Below are 19,161 nucleotides of genomic sequence, written 5' to 3'. Positions count from 1 at the left end.
TATATTATTTGCCACACTAAAAACAACGTCTGACCAATAGAAACATAAATATTCCAAATAAGTCCACAATTTTATTTGATTTAAATAATTATTAATTATTAAATAAGAAATAATAATTATAAATATATTATGTAGTTTAATAAAAAATGAATTGATAAATAGAGGTTTGTATGTATCAAACTTACATCTATTTTTGTATTATAAATTTTGACATTATAAAAAAAAATTTATAATACAAATATATATATATTTTAATAAAAACAACGATATATTCAATGTATATATAATGTATATTCAATATTTGTCTTGACAGTTCTGTCCAGATGTTGTGGAAGTACGCTTCATTCCCAGCCTACACGTCCCATAGTGCACCGCGCGTCCACCCCCCCTCCCATCAGCGCTTTCCCTCTTCTCGCAGCCTGAGTTTCTGTCTATCGGTGTTGTTGTTGATGCAATGATGGCGGCAGCGGGATGCGGATCAGCAACCGCGGCTGCCGTTGTGGGCGCAGGCGGTATGGGCGCGGCGCGGGGTCGCTTCCCCGGTCGGCCTTGGTCGTCACGGAGCCGTTTGCGTTCGGAGAAGCGATGGCAGCTCGGCCGCTCTGGGACAGATCTAGACGAGATCTCCTCCAACGGAGGCCCGAGGCCCACCTGCCTGGTGCTCGCGCTGAACGAGGACCAGTCTCACTTGCGCCTTCTCGGGCTTGAGGCGAGCTACAAGAGCCTGGGAGAGGCTGGATACAGCTCGAGTGGAAGCGAGGAGGTGAGTGCATGGTTCAATATGTCGTTTTTCACTGTAGTATTCAAATGCTCCAGTGTGCGCTTGCCTTTACGTGACCGTGTTTCATAGGAAGGAAGAATACAAGTAGCGCGAGCGCATTGACTGTCGTATAGCGTTACATTAAAACATGGAGGGGGAGGGGGGCAATTACTGTAGCATTGTAGCTCACAGCAGAATGAGGGTCAGAGATCATGCAGTTTGATTTTTTTATTTATTTATTTAATTTCATACAGCTTTAGGTGTTGCATATAAACACCACTCTATGCGTTTGCTGATCCTCTTTGCACATGCATATGGTCTTTTTTTTCTTCTATGCATGCACCAGTTGCAACACCCAGTTTGCTGGACTTGATTCTTGTGACAGATTGCTGATAAGAGTTCATTCAGTGCTGGATCACCTGCAGTGAAGAACAATGTTACTTTGATGCTTAGAAGGTCATTCCACTACAGTCAATAAATATATAGGTGGAAACAGTGACTTTATCAATGCAAAGCTGACACAAACTTTTACTTACGCTTTGTGGGATTTGTCTCAACACATCAGACACAATTCAATGAATTTATTTTATTTCTTATTTCATTTGCAATTTATTTTTAAATTATGGTGCATATTAGTCTGTCCTTAGTCAGTGTTTCCATATTCCCATGTGTATTCGCAACAAATGGTGTAAATGCACATTTTGATATTTAAAAAATGTAGATTTTAGTTATAATATTTGTAGATAATTATATTTGTAGATTTTAGGCATAATGTACAGTCAAACCTAAAATTATTCAGGCACTAGATATATATTTTTTTTTACTAGTGGGTGTAGGACACTATAGTTCATTTATGTAAGTGAGGATAGCAAAATAAAGTAAACTGTGACATATTATACCAAAAAATTCTTCATACAGTGGACTACCAGTAAAATTGATAAAAATTTGGGACCAAAAATTATTCAGACACTTTGACCTGACCAAGTTTTGCTTAAGTGTTATCTGAAATAATTAAGATTAATTTTTTCTGACACAGTTTAACTCTGAGATCATATTTTATTAGCATTTTTTTAAACTATAGCGAACTATAAACGAAGCAATGAATGAAATGTTCAAGGTGTCTGAATAAATTTTGGTTTGACTGTATAGGGAGACTGGAAAAGCGTAGCGCCAGATCACAGTCTAAAGGAATACTCGTACACAAAACTTCTGGTGGTGCGTAGATCCAAAAATAACTCCAAGATCAAAAAGCATAAAAGATCCACACACAAGAATTGGGCCAAAAAAGCTCAAAAATATTTATTGTCCAGAGGCCTAATATATGTAAATTTTAGTTATAATATTTGTAGATAAGTGTATTTGTAGATTTTAGGCTTAATATTTTATTAAAAAGACTTCCCTGGTTACGGTATATCTAAAGTATATTGTGTTACCTTTAGTACCAGCATAACCTTAATATTCTATAAATTCTCATAGTGACGTCACCGTCTTGTTCCGATGTGAACTTTATCACACATTCATATATATATTTAGTTAGGTGTGTCAGTAGGTGACGATCTTAAATGTGACTATGGTTTTGCACGGTAGACAACTGATTATTAAAAACTGGACATTTGTAGCAATGTAGGTGTTTTTTTTTTTTTTTTTTTCTGTAGCGTCATGACCTTGTGCACGAGGCTACTAAATGATAAAATTGACAAACCTGTTATGTTTTTAAAGGAATACAGCTATATCATATTAACATAAATGTTGAAAATTTAGCGTGAACTTTTTAAAAATGTTTGTGTGATCTAGTCATGGTTATAGAGAATGTAGTAACTGTTTTAGTTTATCCATTTAATTTGACTGATGTATTTGATGTGGACCGATTGCTCACCATGTGACACTCGTGCTTGTCAGTTTTATGTACGGGGTTTCCATGATAATGGGAAACCTGGACTTATTATGAATTGTAAAACTGATTTGTACACCTGTTAAAGTCATGGAAATGTGTGTCCTAAGTCCTTATCCAGTAATCTTGAGCTGTGTGAAAAAGCATATGAATTCATTGGTCAAAAGGCGTGGGAACCCTGTATGCAGCTTTTTCTTCCTGGTGCACTTGTTTCACCTATGTGTCATGTATCATTGGCATGGAAATGTGCTATGGTTACTTGTGTTGTGTTCTCTGAGCAGAAACATGCAACTGAAAAAAATAAATAAATAAATAAAATGGTCAAAAAGGTCAAAGTTTTGTGGACTTTGAAGGCTTGAAGACGCGCTGACACTTGCCTCATATAAAAATAGATACAGGGCCATTGTCTGTGTATTAGCTTCTGTGAAGTTTACAGTTTCGGTTTTCGGTTAACAGCTTCTGTAAACTTGAAGCTATGTGTGCAAATTTTACAAGTTTGCAGGGTCATGTCTGCCAACATGCTGTCTGTTGTAACATTGTGTATAGAATGTGATATTAGTCAGAATTTGATCATGCATGTAAACTTATAAAAACATTTTGTTAAAATAATGTTAAAATAAGAGATTATGTATAAGTGAACAGTATTTTACCTGAGGGCTTTTTCTTAATACTAAATAATTAATCAGTTATTTTCAAGTTCACTAGGGTGGTTAACAGCGGAGTTGTTCCAGTTGCGTTGTTTCACACAACAGAATAGTGGAGTTGTTTCAGTTCAGTTCTTTCTTTGTTTTTGAGCATGAACAGTGTTCTGTGAAGTGTGAAACAAGAAAGTTATGTCTTCTACAGTTCAGTGTTTTAATGCTTGTAAGGCCTAATTCTAATAAGGCCTTAAATCTTTGTCAAACACAGAAATTGTATTACTTTGTTGTAGTTTTTTTGTTTATAATTCAGTACATTATTGACCAGATAAATCTTAAACAAGACATTAACCTATCATATGATGCTCATTTATGCAAAAAAGTGTCACAAAACTTTTATGAATAATATATTAAAAAAAAATGTATAAGTGTGCAGTGGTCTCTTAAAAATATGTACTAGGCTACCTGTTTTAAAGCCTCGGCAACATTTTGAAAAATATGCAAATCTATACATTTGAATGTCTTGTTTTTTTTTCTTTTTTGTTTAGTTTAGTGGTGTTTTTTTTTAATTTTTTTTTTATTTATTTTTTTTACTGATATTTTCATATATATGAAAATATCACTAAAAAGTTTGGGGTCTGTAAGTTTTTTTTTTTTTTTTTTTTTTTTTTTTTTAATGTTTTTGAAAGAAGTCTCTTATGCTCACCAAAGCTGCATATTTGATCAAAAATACAGTAAAACAATATAACAACAAATTTTACAATTTAAAATAACAATTTTCTATTTTAATATATTTTAAAATGTACTTTATTCTTGTAATGGCAAACCTGAATATTCATCAGCCATTATTTCAGTCTGCAGTGTCCACATGATCCTTCAGAAATAATTTTTAAATAGAAGAAGACAGCTCAAGAAACATTTTTTTAAATTATTATTATCAGTGTTGAACACAGCTGGTTATGTGCAACTTAATATTTTTATGGAAACCATGATACACTTTTTCAGGATTCTTCGATGAATAGAAAGAACAGCATTTATACGTGTCTTTACTGTCAAGTTTGATCAATTTAATGCACCCTTGCTGAATCAAAGAATTAGTTTCTTTTAAAAAATCCCAAACATCTTACTGACCCCAAACTTTAGAACTGTAGTTCATTTATGTAATGTGCACTATATTACAGTAAATGATGATGTAAACCAAAGACAACAAACAAGTAAAAAGTACACTTGAAACAAGTTACACGTTAAATTCAAATGTGTTAAAGTTTGCTTCTATTTTTTGACTTTCAGGGAGTTGAATTCAAAGGGTTTGAAGCTCAAAACGAAAATGTCAGCGCCCCGGTTCGGGCTGGACGAAATCCATGTAAACGTAAGTGTGGATTCAAATGCTAATAATTCAGAAAATCTCCAAAATCTGCGTTTGTATAGCTTTTACCTTAAAATTATCCCATATGTTTTAAGTAAAAAAAAAAAAAAAGTAATTTTTCATCTTGTACAACAGAGCGTCACTTCAAGGACTCCAGAACAAACAGTGTTGGCATAGCTCATTCAAAAGATACATGTCATTATTTCAGTCTCCACTTGATAGTCACTGGAGCTTGTGACTTACATGTTTGAATCACTTGACTGTAATTTACCACTGTGGAATGAATATAATTACATTTTAGTTGAACTTAATTCCATCTTGAATGGTCTGTTTCAGGTGATCGTGCTTCAGCAAAGTCGTCAAGGAGGATACGTCAAAGGCTGGCTCTTCCAGTCTCTCCTTTAGTGGAAAGCACAGGTTCAAAAGATCCTCAAAATGATTCAGGTTCTGTTCAGCAACTACACAGTCAAGAGTCTCTAAAGGACACGTCAGTAGATGATGATGGTGGTGGTGGTGGTGGTGGTGACAGAGGATCAGAGAAGCCCACCAGGAGAAAAAGGGGGTCAACAAAACAGGAGACCCAACCAACTCCAAGGATCACAATCAAGTTGGTGGCCAAAAAGACAGTGGTTACAGCCCAACGTAAATCTGGTAAAAAACAGAAGGAAATCAAATCTGAAGTTACAGAGAGTCAGTGTGCCCAAATCTCAAATGCTCATGTGAAATTAAAGACAAAGGTACCAACCAGTGAATGCAGTGCTGGTGAGGCAAAGCAGGAGGTTTGTACTAGAAGGCGAGGAAGATCTGCTGACAAGAAATTAGAATCCACTCCACAAACAGATCCTAAAAATGAGACCAATGACCAAAAACTGAAGCTAAGGAAATCAACCCGAAGATCTCAAAATCCACCTCCCAGTGAAAGTAAGGAGCCAAAATCCGATGATAAGTCAGCACAAGAGGCATCTGAGGTAAATAAGCTTGTGATTAGGAGACAACACAGAAGGTCATCAAATGTTCCACAGGAATCTGGAAACCAGACTTTAGCAGAGTCGCTGTTGGAGGTCTCAACAATTGATGAATCCAGGTCACCTTCAAAGAAGAAAAAAAAGAAAAAGAAGAAGAAAAATCGTAAAGAATCTGAAAGGAATCAGGAGCCTCATTCACCATCAGCAAAAGATCTTGGCCACTCAGCTGATGATCCTCAGAAACTTGCTTTTGACAATGATTTTGTCGGAATTCCAGGTTTGAAACTGACCAGAATACGAAACCCCAAAGCCCGGTCTCGCAAGAAACGCTGCAAGTTTGTGTGGACTCTTACACTGGTGAAAAGCAAAAGCAAAGATTCCCGCATCCAAGAGAATCCAAGCAAAACCCAAGAAAGCAAAACTTCCCAAGTCCAAGATGACCTCAACAAAATGCAAGAAATCAAACCCCAAGATTCTCAAGCCCAAGAGAGTCCAAGCAAAGCAGACGAAAGCCCCAGCACAGAGGCAGAGCCTCCTTCTAAATGTGATGAGAAAGTAGATGTTTCTACAGAAGCAGAATCCACATCCACTCCTTCTAATACCTTGGAAGCTAGCTCTTCGCAGGAGTCACAAAACATAGAGAACACTGCTAGTGATGTATTTCCCAAAAGCCCAGAGAACCCAGTGGCCATTGAGAAGGGTGAAGAGACCTTAGAAAAGGAAAACGAGGAGGTTCTTGAAAAGTCAGAGTCAATTGCAACTGAAGCACACCCAGATGAGGCCACTCAGACGGACCCTGAAGATCTCATCAGTAACGATACCGTTCCACCACTTCAAATCAAAGTTGTCTCCTCACCAGGTAAAAACAGCAGTCTAAAGCAGTCCTTTTTAATTCAGCAAGTTACAACTTCACCTGAAACAAATGAACCTGCAAAAGTCGAAGACCATCAGCATTCAGAAAAGAGTGAGAACATGTTGGAAATTACTGCTACCACTCCTGACTCCAAAGTAAGGAACAAGCTATGTCAAAACACTGCTCGGAAGAAACGTACAAGACGCAATCACTGGACAATTTACAGACGAAAGTGCAGGCGAAAGAGCAAATTGAGTGCATCTCAAGAAAACCCTGATTCTGAAATTGCAACTGAAACCGAATCTCAGGTGGAGGAATCGCCAGTATCTCCAGAAGCAGTGCCAGCACCTGTAGAATCCAAACCAAAAAAGCATTTAAGTGAAGTTAAGCAGAAAAAAGGTAAAAGGTCCATTCCACCGGCTACAGAACCATTACCTGAAGCAGCCGAATCTCAGGTCATCGAACAAACTGTTGAATCACCTCCAACCAGTCCTCATCTTGGGACAGAACTCCAGCCAGAGATAAAACTTGAGACAGCATCAATCGAACCTGAAGAGGTTCTAGTTTTAGAGCCTTCCGTGAGAGATCACCCACAGGTACCACGTCCCTCACACAGGCAAATAAAACGGGTCAAACGTAGAAGAAAGTCTTTGATTGGACGGCGAATAAGAAATCCAAAATTGCAAAAGAAGAAGTTGGTTGAGGTTAGTGACGACTGCCCACAGATGACAGGGTCTGAAATAGGAGAGTCTAAACTAGTTGGTATATTCTCAACAAAGTACAAGAGGAAACAGATTTCGAGTCTTCAGTCATTAGAGGGTAGACGGAAAAAAGCTAAGCTCTTGTCCAAGCAGGTTGAGAACACCAGCGGAGATCAACTTTCCGATCAGGCAGAAAAGGATTCTGTGAATGTGAAAATGGACCAAGATCAAGACATCCAACGCAGCAAAACGAAATTCGTGAAAACCATCAGACATTTCATAATGCCAGTTGTTAGTGCCCGATCCTCTCGGGTTATCAAAACGCCAAAGAGGTTCATGGATGATCTTGGTATGTCAGATCTTCCTCGCAAGAACTCCCAAAAGAAGCTTGGTCTGCAAACAAAATCAAAGAAACCTGATCCCAATGAAAGCGGTGAACCTGGATCCCTTCAGTCTCAGGATGAAGATGAAGTGAGTGAAACTGATCTTGATTTGTCTTCCACTTGGGAATCAAAACCTAAATCACCTGATGATGCTGAGATCTTCAGTGAGGAGAAGCAGCCTGGGAAAAGGCGATCGCTACTCAGAGATCCGGGTTTCAAATGGGGAGTGCTCGAGCCGGCCAGTGACGATGTGTATACCTTTGATGAAGATCTTGACAAGGAGTTGGAGACCTTGCTATCTGCCAAAGATTTTACAGTGGACCCGTTTATTGATCCCGTCCAAAAGAAGAAAAAATCCACAAAATTCAAAGCGCAGACATCAAAATTTAGGTTATACAAAAAGCTTAAACTCAAACAGAGCCTCTCAAGGCGTAAAAAGACCCCAAAGGACAAAGTAGGCAAAGTTGAATCACCCCCTGCCAAGACACAGAAGAAGGAGTTGGAAGAAGGAGCCAGTCTAATAAAGTCTCTCAGAGACATGAAGAAGGAAAAAGCAAAACTCAAGATTGAGGATCTCAACACCCCTGGGGTTGTTCGCAAAGTCTCCATCTGTGTCCGAGCTCTGAGTGCCAAGTTGCTGGCGCAACACCAGGCAAAAGACATCCAAGAGGATGACCTGCCAGATGAGTTTTCCATTCATACAGACATCTCTCTTCCCAATAAATGCAAAGGTAGGCAAAGATTTTATTTATCTAACACTTTAATTATTAATAAATGTTGACTGCTTTAAAGTACGCTTGAAATCAGAATGGATTCTTGTAATACATGTTCCTGGTCCCGTTATAAATAAATCATCAGTTCTCATTTTCCAAAGAATTTGTCATTCTGAAATGTTCCTATTAGTCAACAGTTGAATTAACGCAGTTTGTGTAATAGCGTTTTCTACAACCATTGAGTAATTTATGTCAAATAATACCATTTCATGTTAACTTCATGGTTTGTTAAAAAGTATTACTAGTATTACTACTATTGCGTGTCCAACCATTTTTTTTATTCTCAGATTTTGATAAGATGCATCTCACAGAATCAGAAGAACTAGTTTCTGAGGACACTCAGAAACATGCCGTTGACACTGAGGAGAAAACTACCACCCAGCGCCCTCGCCTTACAGGAGCCAACAAGCGCATGTTCAACCTCCTCAAGAAAGCCAAGGTTCAGCTCATCAAAATAGATCAGCAGAAACAGCTGAAATCATCTGGGGTAAGTCCATTTATCTGTTTATTGTATTTATCCTGTAATTAATTGCAAAGATATTGACCTGAAATGTTTGTATGATTGATAAATTTATACAAAAATATTTTGGTGTGATCTGGCTTTGTTTGAGAAAAATAGTATTAACATTGAATTACAACTCAAAGTAATCAGTAATTGTTTTTTGATAATGATGATACTGGTGACTTCAAAATTTGGTAGATTTTGAATTTACTCATTATATATGGAAAATTCTTTATCCACACATGTAAATGGGGAGGAAAAAACCTAATTGTACTAATTTTAAAATAGTAATAGGTCACTACTTGTATACATAAAAAAAAAAAAGAAGAAGAAATAACAAAGCAAAAAAAAAAATAAATAAATATATATATATATTACATACACACTACCAGTCAAAAGTTTGGAAACATTACTATATTTAATGTTTTTGAACGAAGTCTCTTATGCTCATTAAGGCTGCATTTATTTAATAATAAATACAGAAAAAACAGTAATATTGTGAAATATTATTACAATTTAAAATTATGGTTTTCTATTTTAATATACTTTTAAAATATAATTTATTTCTGTGATGCAAAGCTGAATTGTCAGCATCATTACTCCAGTCTTCAGTGTCACATGATCCTTCAGAAATCATTGTAATATGTTGATTTATTATCAGTGTTGGAAACAGTTGTGCTGCTTAATATTATTTTATAACCTGTGATAGGATTCTTCGATGAATAAAAAGTTAAAAAATATCAGCATTTATTTAAAATAGAAATCTTTTGTAACAATATACACTACAGTTCAAAAGTTTGGGGTCAGTAATTTTTTTTCTTTCTTTTTTTTGAAAGAAATTAATACTTTTATTCAGCACGGATGTGTTAAATTGATAAAAAGTGACAGTAAAGATTTATATTGTTAGAAAAGATTCATATTTTGAATAAATGCTGTTCTTTTTAACCTTTTATTCATCAATGAATCCTGAAAAAAGTATCACAGGTTCCAAAAAAATATTAAGCAACACAACTGTTTTCAACATTGATAATAACTGAGTATCAAATCAGCATATTAGAATGATTTCTGAAGGATCATGTGACACTGAAGACTGGAGTAGTGATGCATTAAAAATAGTAATTTTTCCAAACTTTTGACTGGTAGTGTGTGTGTGTATGTATGTGTGTGTGTGTATATATATATATATATATATATATATATATATATATATATAATATATATATATATTTTAAAGCCTTAAATCAATTCTTTGAATTATTTGTAACTTTTGTGCTTTTGTACTTCATGTTTATAGACAACAATTTCTTGCTACTTTCTCTTCTTTTCGTTTTTTTTTTCTTTTTTATATTTGTTTATCATAACATTTGTTTTAATGTAATTAATTTAACAGGGTTAGTACCTAGTTATTACCCAGTTATTGTAATTACTGCAATAAGTATATTGTATGTACTTTGGGAACAGGACTGTAAAATAAAGTGATATCAATGTTGTTTTAATCTTTTTTCACACTTTGGTAGCTTTTGCCAGAGGGTAGAATTACTGCAACAAAGAGACAGAGACGAAAACCGAAAGAACGGCTTGAAAATGCCTGTCCCAACAAGACTGATGCTTCTCCAGAGCAGGTATCAGGTTTTTCCTTTCTTTTTCTTTTTTTTTTTTTTATAAAACAAGATCAAAAAAGAATTCTACTGAATAAACAGTTGTTGTTGTTTTTTCTTTAGAATTTCATTAAATGTGATAGAATCTATTTTATTCTTATTTTATCTCATTATACTTTGGTATTGTTACTAAAAATATGATAGAAATTCCATCAGCAATTCTGTTCATGTTCTTTTAAGATTTTACTAGGTCTGTAGGTGACTAGGTTATCACATGTGACTAGGTTATCACAAAGTAAATATGTGCCCACGCTAATTGTAATCGACATCAATTTGGCAAATATGATGCCAGTCAAATCAGTATGATAGAACAGAATTTGTTCAGCACATTTGTTTTTATACATTACAAATCTCTCCATAAGGAACCTGCCAGAGGGGGGCCTCGCATTAAACACGTATGCAGAGCTGCAGCTGTGGTTTTGGGTCAGCCTCGTGCCATGGTCCCCGACGACATCCCTCGACTTAGTGCGCTGCCCCTGCACGAGAGATCGGACATATCCCCTTCACCTGCAGAAAAAGGTACCATCACTTACTCTGCAAACTGCAAAGATTAAGAATAAACCCTAGAACCCTAGAGAGGATCCCATAATATACCTCAGTTAGTGAAAGTTTTGCTAGTAAAATCATTATTTTAGAATTTTCTACCAGTAGGGCTGCATGATAATGGTTAAACTGATAATCACGATTATTTTGCTCAAAATTATAATCACGATTATTCTATCAAAAAGGATAATGTAGTAATGGCCATTTTGCACGTTCTTTACCAACCTACACTTCACCCAAAAGACCTGTAGGTGGCAAACCAACTTCATTTAAGCAACTATGATAACTTCGTTAGATGGTAAATCAATACAAAACACATGGTTTTGGTGAGCGCTTTGTAATCTGTATTCACATTAGATCTTTAAAGCAACACAATTCGTTTGCAAATGAGACAAACCACAGATCCAGATTGCCCTGCAAATTCGTAAAGCAAAGAACAATGCTCTTTGATATATATATATAAAAAAAACTGGCTAGGGACATTCTAAAATGCTTAATGTACTAAGACAGTGATATTAACAGACCAAACTCAGCAAACATAAACCATACTAGCCTATGTATAGAAAAGCAGTTGAGCCAAAATTTGAATGCAACGCATTTAATTTCATGTTAAGCGCTTTCCTCCCATAGAAAACCGTTATAAAGAAAAAGCTTAATGTCGCTTAATGTACTAAGACAGTGATATTAAAAGACCAAACTCAGTAAACATCATACTAATAAACCATACTATGTACATCAAAGCAGATGAGCCCAGAATATGAACGCAATGCGTTTAATTACACGTTAAGTGTTTTCCTCCCATATAAAACCGTTATAAAGAAAAAGCTTAACGTCGCTTAATGTAGCCTAGCTACTAAGTGACATTAAAAGATCAAATTCTGCACAAACTAATTTTTCTGTATAGTATACTTTATTAGTATAGTGTTTACTAAGTTTGGTCTTTTAATGTCACTGTACATTAAGCCACATTAAGCGTTTTCTTTATGGGAGGAAAATGCTTAATTTTACAAGTTGCGTTCATATTCTAGGCTCATCTGCTTTACTGTACATAGTATGGTTTAATCAGTATGGTGTTCACTAAGTTTGGTTTGTTAATAACACAGTCTTAGTAAATTAAGCCACGTTAAGCTTTTTCACATTAAGCGTTTTAGAACGTCCCAGTGGCGATATCATTTTCAACTGATTAACGTTATTAAAACTGGTAACCTTTAGGAACTTCAAAAGATAAAACGGCGAAACTCCTAATATTTTCAATAATTCCAAATTATGTTAGTTTTCCTGATTGAATTGTCACATAAGTTGCAAAAGTGCATTTGTTCTGCAAACAGTAAAATGGAGATCCATGTTGCATTTGTTGAAATTCATCGCTGAAGGTTTGATCATGGCAGATTTAGTCACACAAATAGTACAAGTGGCTTGTGAAGAAACAAAGACTGGCTGTATGACACTTTCATTAAAGCAGAATTTTGCTGTGGAGATGCTAAACTCCAATGCACATGTTTGTTTTCAGATCATCACCGCTTCTTCTGCATTTAGAGGGAGCACGTGCACAGAGTTGCCAGATTGCACAGATTAAGTAAAACACCAGTATATCTTTTTAAGGGAAAAGCCCTATTTGGGATTTAAGCTCTTCGCATCTGGCAACCACAAGCATGACTGTTAGTGGAGGCTTGTTATCAATGCAAGATAACTCAAATCCCAAAGAAAAAAATGTTTTCAGGATAAATAACAAGCGGGCCAATATCGTGACGAATATTTGTAATCAATCGAGAGAAGCAGATATCGTTATCGCGATTAAAATACGATTAATCGTGCAGCCCTATCTACCAGTGTTTTTTACAATATTGATAGTTTGATGCTTGATAATGTGCTGTTTATATATTCAAAGCATATCTTATGTGATTTATGAAACATTTCTTAAACATTTCTGATCTGTTCCAAAGCCTAGTGAGCTACTAGACAGCATTGTATTTGCCTTATAAAGTTAGACAGCATGGCAGTTCACTAGCGCTGTTTTGATAACAGTTTCTGATATCTTTTGTTAATTATGTATCAAGGCTGTATTTTGACATTTTGTGTCTCTGTTGTAGGAGTCGAGTCTCACTCTGACCCTGAAAGCCCTGTATTACAAGAACACAGGACACCAAAGTTTCGCCGTGGTAGATCTCATTTTTTTGGGAACCGGTCCCGACGGTGTGGGGAGTGTAAAGGTTGCCTGCATGAGGAGGACTGTGGCAGGTGCATCAACTGCTTGGACAAACCCAAGTTTGGTGGCCCCAACACAAAACGCCAGTGCTGTGTGTAAGTATGCTAGTTCATGTTATTTTACCCAGACTACTTGACATTCAGTTCATAGTATAGTACTTTAAGGCACTGTAGTTCATTGGAGAAAACAGCTTTTTTTCCCCTCACTTCTCATTTTACATTAAAGGATTAGTTCACTTTCAAATCAAAATTACCCCAAGATTTACTCACCTTCAAGCCGTCTTAGGTGTATATGACTTTATTCTTTCTGATGAACACAGTCTGAGAAATATTAATAAATATCCTGACGCATCCAAGCTTTATAATGGCAGTGAGCGAGGATCAACAAGTATGAGCTGAAGAAAGTTTCTCCATCCACATCCATCCATCATAAACATATTCCACATGGCTGTGAGGGGTTAATAGAGGCCTTCTGAAGCGAAGCTATGGTTTGTGTAAAAAAAAATCCATATTTAACAAGTTATGAATTAAATTAACTAGCTTCCACCAGACCACCTTCCATATTCAACGTACGAAGAAAGTGTAAAACTTGCAGTTCAAAAAACTTACGCTACGTCCTACGCCTTCCCTATTCAGCTTAAGGAAAAAGCTTAACTGACATGACACCAGTTCTGTTTTTTTATATAAGTTGAACACAGAAGGCGTTCTGGCGGAAGCTAGATATTTTACTTCATAACTTGTTACATATGGATATTTGGATATGGATATGAAAGTGAACTAATCCTTTAAAAGTACTGTATGCAGACCTGCCAACATGTACGCATTTTGCGTAGTGGGTACGCATTTTGACCTCAAAGTACGCTGGTACTATTTGTCACTCTATACTACGCATAAACCTGGCTCTGTGCACGCGAAGTACTCAAATCAAGCAAAAGAAAGAGTTTGGCCAATCATAGTGCTGGGTTCATTTCCCCAAATAGCAAGAGGGGATGACTGACAAATGCGTACGGCCTATCATTAAAAAGAGAGCAAATCGACAGCAACACAAAATTCCGCTCGATCTCCCTCCTTACGCTCCCACCGTCTGATAGTGACTGAATTCTCAAGCGAGGACAGTACAGTAGTCACGGTACTTCTAACTTAAGGTAAAGGGGTATAAAATGCTCAAGTAATGTTAAACAACAAATCTAAATAAAATTGAAATTGCTATATGGCTTAGTGATTATGATAGTGCTGTGATTTGTGAAGCACGAGTCTGTAGAAACAGGCGTTTATTTATTTATTATCAGTGTTCAGAAACGTAGCCTACATGTGTTGCGTTATTGTGTTAATACTAACTAAAGTACCTAATTATGTTACATAGGCTACTTATTTTGTATGAAAAGTAGCACATTAGTTACTTATGCATTTTGAGCAGGTGTAGTGAAATTTTTGAATTGGGTCAAATTAAAAACTTTAACAGCCAAAATTAGATTTACAAAGATAGGTGTCACGTCACGTCACGTCACACTGGTACTCAATTTTTTTCCAAGGTTGGCAGGTCTGCTGTATGTAATTTTTTTTGGCTGTACTAAAGCATAAAAATACTATAATATGTTTATTTATATATGTATATATGTTTATGTATATTTAGGAAAGATTCTAAGTTCACATACTTGTTTCTCTGAAAAACAATGCTACAGCTAGTTTAAAATGTGCTTTCTGTGTCTGAATGACTGTTTGTTTTGGTAAGTGTTATCCCGCCCACTGCCAATTCACCCAATGTTATTTCTACACCCCGGGTTGCCATTTGGTGGAAAAAACTGTGTATTGCTGCCATGGAAGCCAGTAAACGAACTTGTCAGAGATTGCAGATTCTACCTGACCTAAAAAGCCATCTAAAAAACTGACCAAATTTAATATGATTAGAGGCATATTAAAATGCATATCCATTAGCTGATCAACTTACAGTTTAAGGCTGGTCACCTTCCAACTTGTCAGTTGCACTCGTTCCTGTAGTGTGTCCTCAATCTGGCAACCTGTGGGAGAACCAGGTCACCATGATTTTGCCAAGTAAGACATGTTCCTGGATTAACATCTTTGTTGATCCTGGAACAACATTCCAATCAACCAATCAGATTTGAGGGACAAGTTTACCGTTTATGTCAAGTTTAGGCTTGCAACCAGGGTTAGGTGCTTCTACATCAATGTTATTCAGTTATGGGTAGGATTAGGTTTAGGGGTAGGAATAGGGTGAAGACTAAATTTTCAAACTGGAATGTTGTTCCAGGATCAACAAAATATGTTAATCCAGGAACATGTCTTACTTGGCAAAATCACGGTGACTGGGAGAACAAACACTCTTTTGAATGTATTTTGAATTTGGACTGCAGTACCCATTTCAAACACTAGCTGTCAATATTACATACTTCATCTTTAAAGTAGGACCCTTTAAATTTTGTAACAATTAATATTTATATATATATATAAAAAAAAAACAAATTACAGTTTTAAAAGTAAAAATAATTACCTTTTACAACAATCAGTTTTATTTCAGAATTTATTATATAATATTATAGTATAAATATTTACAATGAGCTTTATATATATACAGGTGCTGGTCATATAATTAGAATATATATAATTAGAATACATTTATTTCACTAATTCCATTCAAAAAGTGAAACTTGTATATTATATTCATTCATTACACACAGACTGATATATTTCAAATGTTTATTTCTTTTAATTTTGATGATTATAACTGACAACTAAGGAAAATCCCAAATTCAGTATCTCAGAAAATTAGAATATTACTTAAGACCAATACAAAGAAAGGATTTTTAGAAATCTTGGCCAACTGAAAAGTATGAACATGAAAAGTATGAGCATGTACAGCACTCAATACTTAGTTGGGGCTCCTTTTTCCTGAACTACTGCAGCAATGCGGCGTGGCGTGGAGTCGATCAGTCTGTGGCACTGCTCAGGTGTTATAAGAGCCCAGGTTGCTCTGATAGTGGCCTTCAGCTCTTCTGCATTGTTGGGTCTGGCATATCGCATCTTCCTCTTCACAATACCCCATAGATTTTCTATGGGGTTAAGGTCAGGCGAGTTTGCTGGCCAATTAAGAACAGGGATACCATGGTCCTTAAACCAGGTACTGGTAGCTTTGGCACTGTGTGTAGGTGTCAAGTCCTGTTGGAAAATGAAATCTGCATCTCCATAAAGTTGGTCAGCAGCAGGAAGCATGAAGTGCTCTAAAACTTCCTGGTATACGGCTGCGTTGACCTTGGACCTCAGAAAACACAGTGGACCAACACCAGCAGATGACATGGCACCCCAAACCATCACTGACTGTGGAAACTTTACACTGGACCTCAAGCAACGTGGATTGTGTGCCTCTCCTCTCTTCCTCCAGACTCTGGGACCCTGATTTCCAAAGGAAATGCAAAATTTACTTTCATCAGAGAACATAACTTTGGACCACTCAGCAGCAGTCCAGTCCTTTTTGTCTTTAGCCCAGGCGAGACGCTTCTGACGCTGTCTGTTGTTCAAGAGTGGCTTGACACAATGAATGCGACAGCTGAAACCCATGTCTTGCATACGTCTGTGCGTAGTGGTTCTTGAAGCACTGACTCCAGCTGCAGTCCACTCTTTGTGAATCTCCCCCACATTTTTGAATGGGTTTTGTTTCACAATCCTCTCCAGGGTGCGGTTATCCCTATTGCTTGTACACTTTTTTTTACCACATCTTTTCCTTCCCTTCGCCTCTCTATTAATGTGCTTGGACACAGAGCTCTGTGAACAGCCAGCCTCTTTTGCAATGACCTTTTGTGTCTTGCCCTCCTTGTGCAAGGTGTCAGTAGTCGTCTTTTGGACAACTGTCAAGTCAGCAGTCTTCCCCATGATTGTGTAGCCTACAGAACTAGACTGAGAGACCATTTAAAGGCCTTTGCAGGTGTTTTGAGTTAATTAGCTGATTAGAGTGTGGCACCAGGTGTCTTCAACATTGAACCTTTTCACAATATTCTAATTTTCTGAGATACTGAATTTGGGATTTTCCTTAGTTGTCAGTTATAATCATCAAAATTAAAAGAAATAAACATTTGAAATATATCAGTCTGTGTGTAATAAATGAATATAATATGTAAGTTTCACTTTTTGAATGGAATTAGTGAAATAAATCAACTTTTTGATGATATTCTAATTATATGACCAGCACCTGTATGTGTATGTGTATATATATATATATATATATATATATATATATATATATATATATATAATTTAGTTTTCATTTTAGTTGAAAATGTGCTTTTTTTTATGTCTGTTTAGCTTTAACTTATTTTCATTTCAGTTTTAGTACATAAAGTTCATTTACTATTCAAGGCAACATTTATCATTTTCATTTAGGTTGCTTTGGCAAGGTTTAAGTTTTTCATCTAATATTTATATTTTATTTTATTTTAGCTTAATTTCAATTCACAAAAAACTCTTTGTAATAGTTTTAGTTTTAGTTTAAATATAACAACATTGTCAACAACCTCCATGCATACAGGTGAAAATGTGTTCAAAGGAAATACCAAATTACTTGACAAAAAAATGCAGTTATTAATCGTTGCAGTAATCAAGGTGTTTAAAAATTAAACCATTCTAATTAATGCACAAAATACATTTCCATTAAGTGTTCCATTTTGTTAGTTTTTGACCTGTACAAAATGTTATGCCCCTGTTTTAATTAAATTTTCTGCAACAATTTTCTTGCTTTTGTCTGATTCAAGGTCCTCATATTTTTCGAACTTGGAATCAACGCAGTCCTGTCCAAATTAAATCACTCTTTCTTATTATTATTATTATTATTATTATTTTATTTATTTTTTTAAGATACAAGAGATGTGATCAGGTTGAAGAAAGGAAGGCCTTGAGGCTAAGTGGCAAGCTTCAAAAGGGTAAGAACATGTTTTAGAGTGAAAGCCAGCATACAAAATGAAGTGCTTTGTGTATTTTCTCTGTATGCCTGTTATAAATGTCTGGTAAAAATCATTTTCAGGGCATGGCAAGAAGCGGCGCCCCTCAATAAGTGCGGGTTACTCAAGTAATGAGGAATGTGAGGGCGGCGATGGAATCAGCCGGATGTTTCCACCCTCTCTAGGCGACAGTCCATCTGTGCGGAAACAGCCGCGGCGACACGTAAAACCACGTTCCTACTGCGACCTGTTGGATTATGACTCCGATTTTGACTGGATAGGAGCTTCAAATTCCACCTCCCCAGCCCGCAGGAGAACTCCTGGTCCTCGCAACTCAGGTTAGATCTTAGTAATCAGGAATCTACAAAAGATTTTATTCATAACTGGTTCCGTTTATTTGAAAAATGGAACTGAATCCAGAATCTCATTTGTTTCACAATTATTTACTTGCATTATTACTCTGAAAGTCACAGTTCTGTTTGTATGAAATGCACCACAGATTATGTGTCATTTGACGACTTCATTGGTGACACTTTTGACGAGGGAGTGCGCCATCGTCGACCTGGCTTCCACAAGGTTCCTCCCATCAAACGGAAAGTTGAGAAGGTATTCATATTGTTGATATCGGTGAACTCTCTCAAAGGGTCCTGTCCTCATTCAGCCAAAATGTCATCAAAAGCAACTTCCATTGTTCCTTTGTTTGCAGAGCCCTCAGGAACAGACGCCGCCCAGCGTCCTTGCAGCCCTCGCCAATGGTTTCGCAGAGAGGGAACAGGAGCCTGCAGAACCCACACATAAGATCCGTGTTGATTTTAAGGTAGATATCTATCCACCTTATTCCTGATGAGCCTACTGTGTTTTGAATTGTGGGTGGCACTTCCAGTTTGGGGAACTTCCAATTCAAAAAGACTGAAACGAATCATTTCAAATCATAAGGTTGACCTACAAATAAAGCTTATCCATCAGTTTGACTGAAC

At 36.4% G+C, this 19,161-nt stretch overlaps 1 protein-coding gene across 3 annotated transcripts in view; it reads left to right on the top strand.

Annotated features, from left to right (window-relative positions):
• Window positions 1-324: 324 nt before the first annotated feature.
• The window catches only part of kmt2bb (lysine (K)-specific methyltransferase 2Bb), a 50,068-nt gene continuing 31,231 nt past the window's right edge, over window positions 325-19,161 (top strand). Inside the window, exons 1-11 of one of the 3 annotated variants that reach the window (XM_051863433.1) lie at window positions 325-763; window positions 4,580-4,658; window positions 4,992-8,288; window positions 8,618-8,817; window positions 10,350-10,454; window positions 10,853-11,009; window positions 13,124-13,334; window positions 18,102-18,166; window positions 18,268-18,522; window positions 18,684-18,790; window positions 18,891-19,001. In XM_051863433.1, the coding sequence (XP_051719393.1) occupies window positions 455-763; window positions 4,580-4,658; window positions 4,992-8,288; window positions 8,618-8,817; window positions 10,350-10,454; window positions 10,853-11,009; window positions 13,124-13,334; window positions 18,102-18,166; window positions 18,268-18,522; window positions 18,684-18,790; window positions 18,891-19,001 (4,896 nt within the window). In that variant the 5' untranslated portion in view covers window positions 325-454. The remainder of the gene's footprint in view (window positions 764-4,579; window positions 4,659-4,991; window positions 8,289-8,617; window positions 8,818-10,349; window positions 10,455-10,852; window positions 11,010-13,123; window positions 13,335-18,101; window positions 18,167-18,267; window positions 18,523-18,683; window positions 18,791-18,890; window positions 19,002-19,161) is intronic. The other 2 variants (XM_051863431.1, XM_051863432.1) reach the window with 2 other exon arrangements.

The sequence above is a fragment of the Ctenopharyngodon idella genome, chromosome 15 (genome assembly GCF_019924925.1).
Source record: "Ctenopharyngodon idella isolate HZGC_01 chromosome 15, HZGC01, whole genome shotgun sequence".
Lineage (NCBI taxonomy): Eukaryota > Metazoa > Chordata > Actinopteri > Cypriniformes > Xenocyprididae > Ctenopharyngodon > Ctenopharyngodon idella.
The sequence above is the reverse complement of the archived record's forward strand: the minus strand, read 5'-3'. Positions and strand labels throughout refer to the sequence as shown.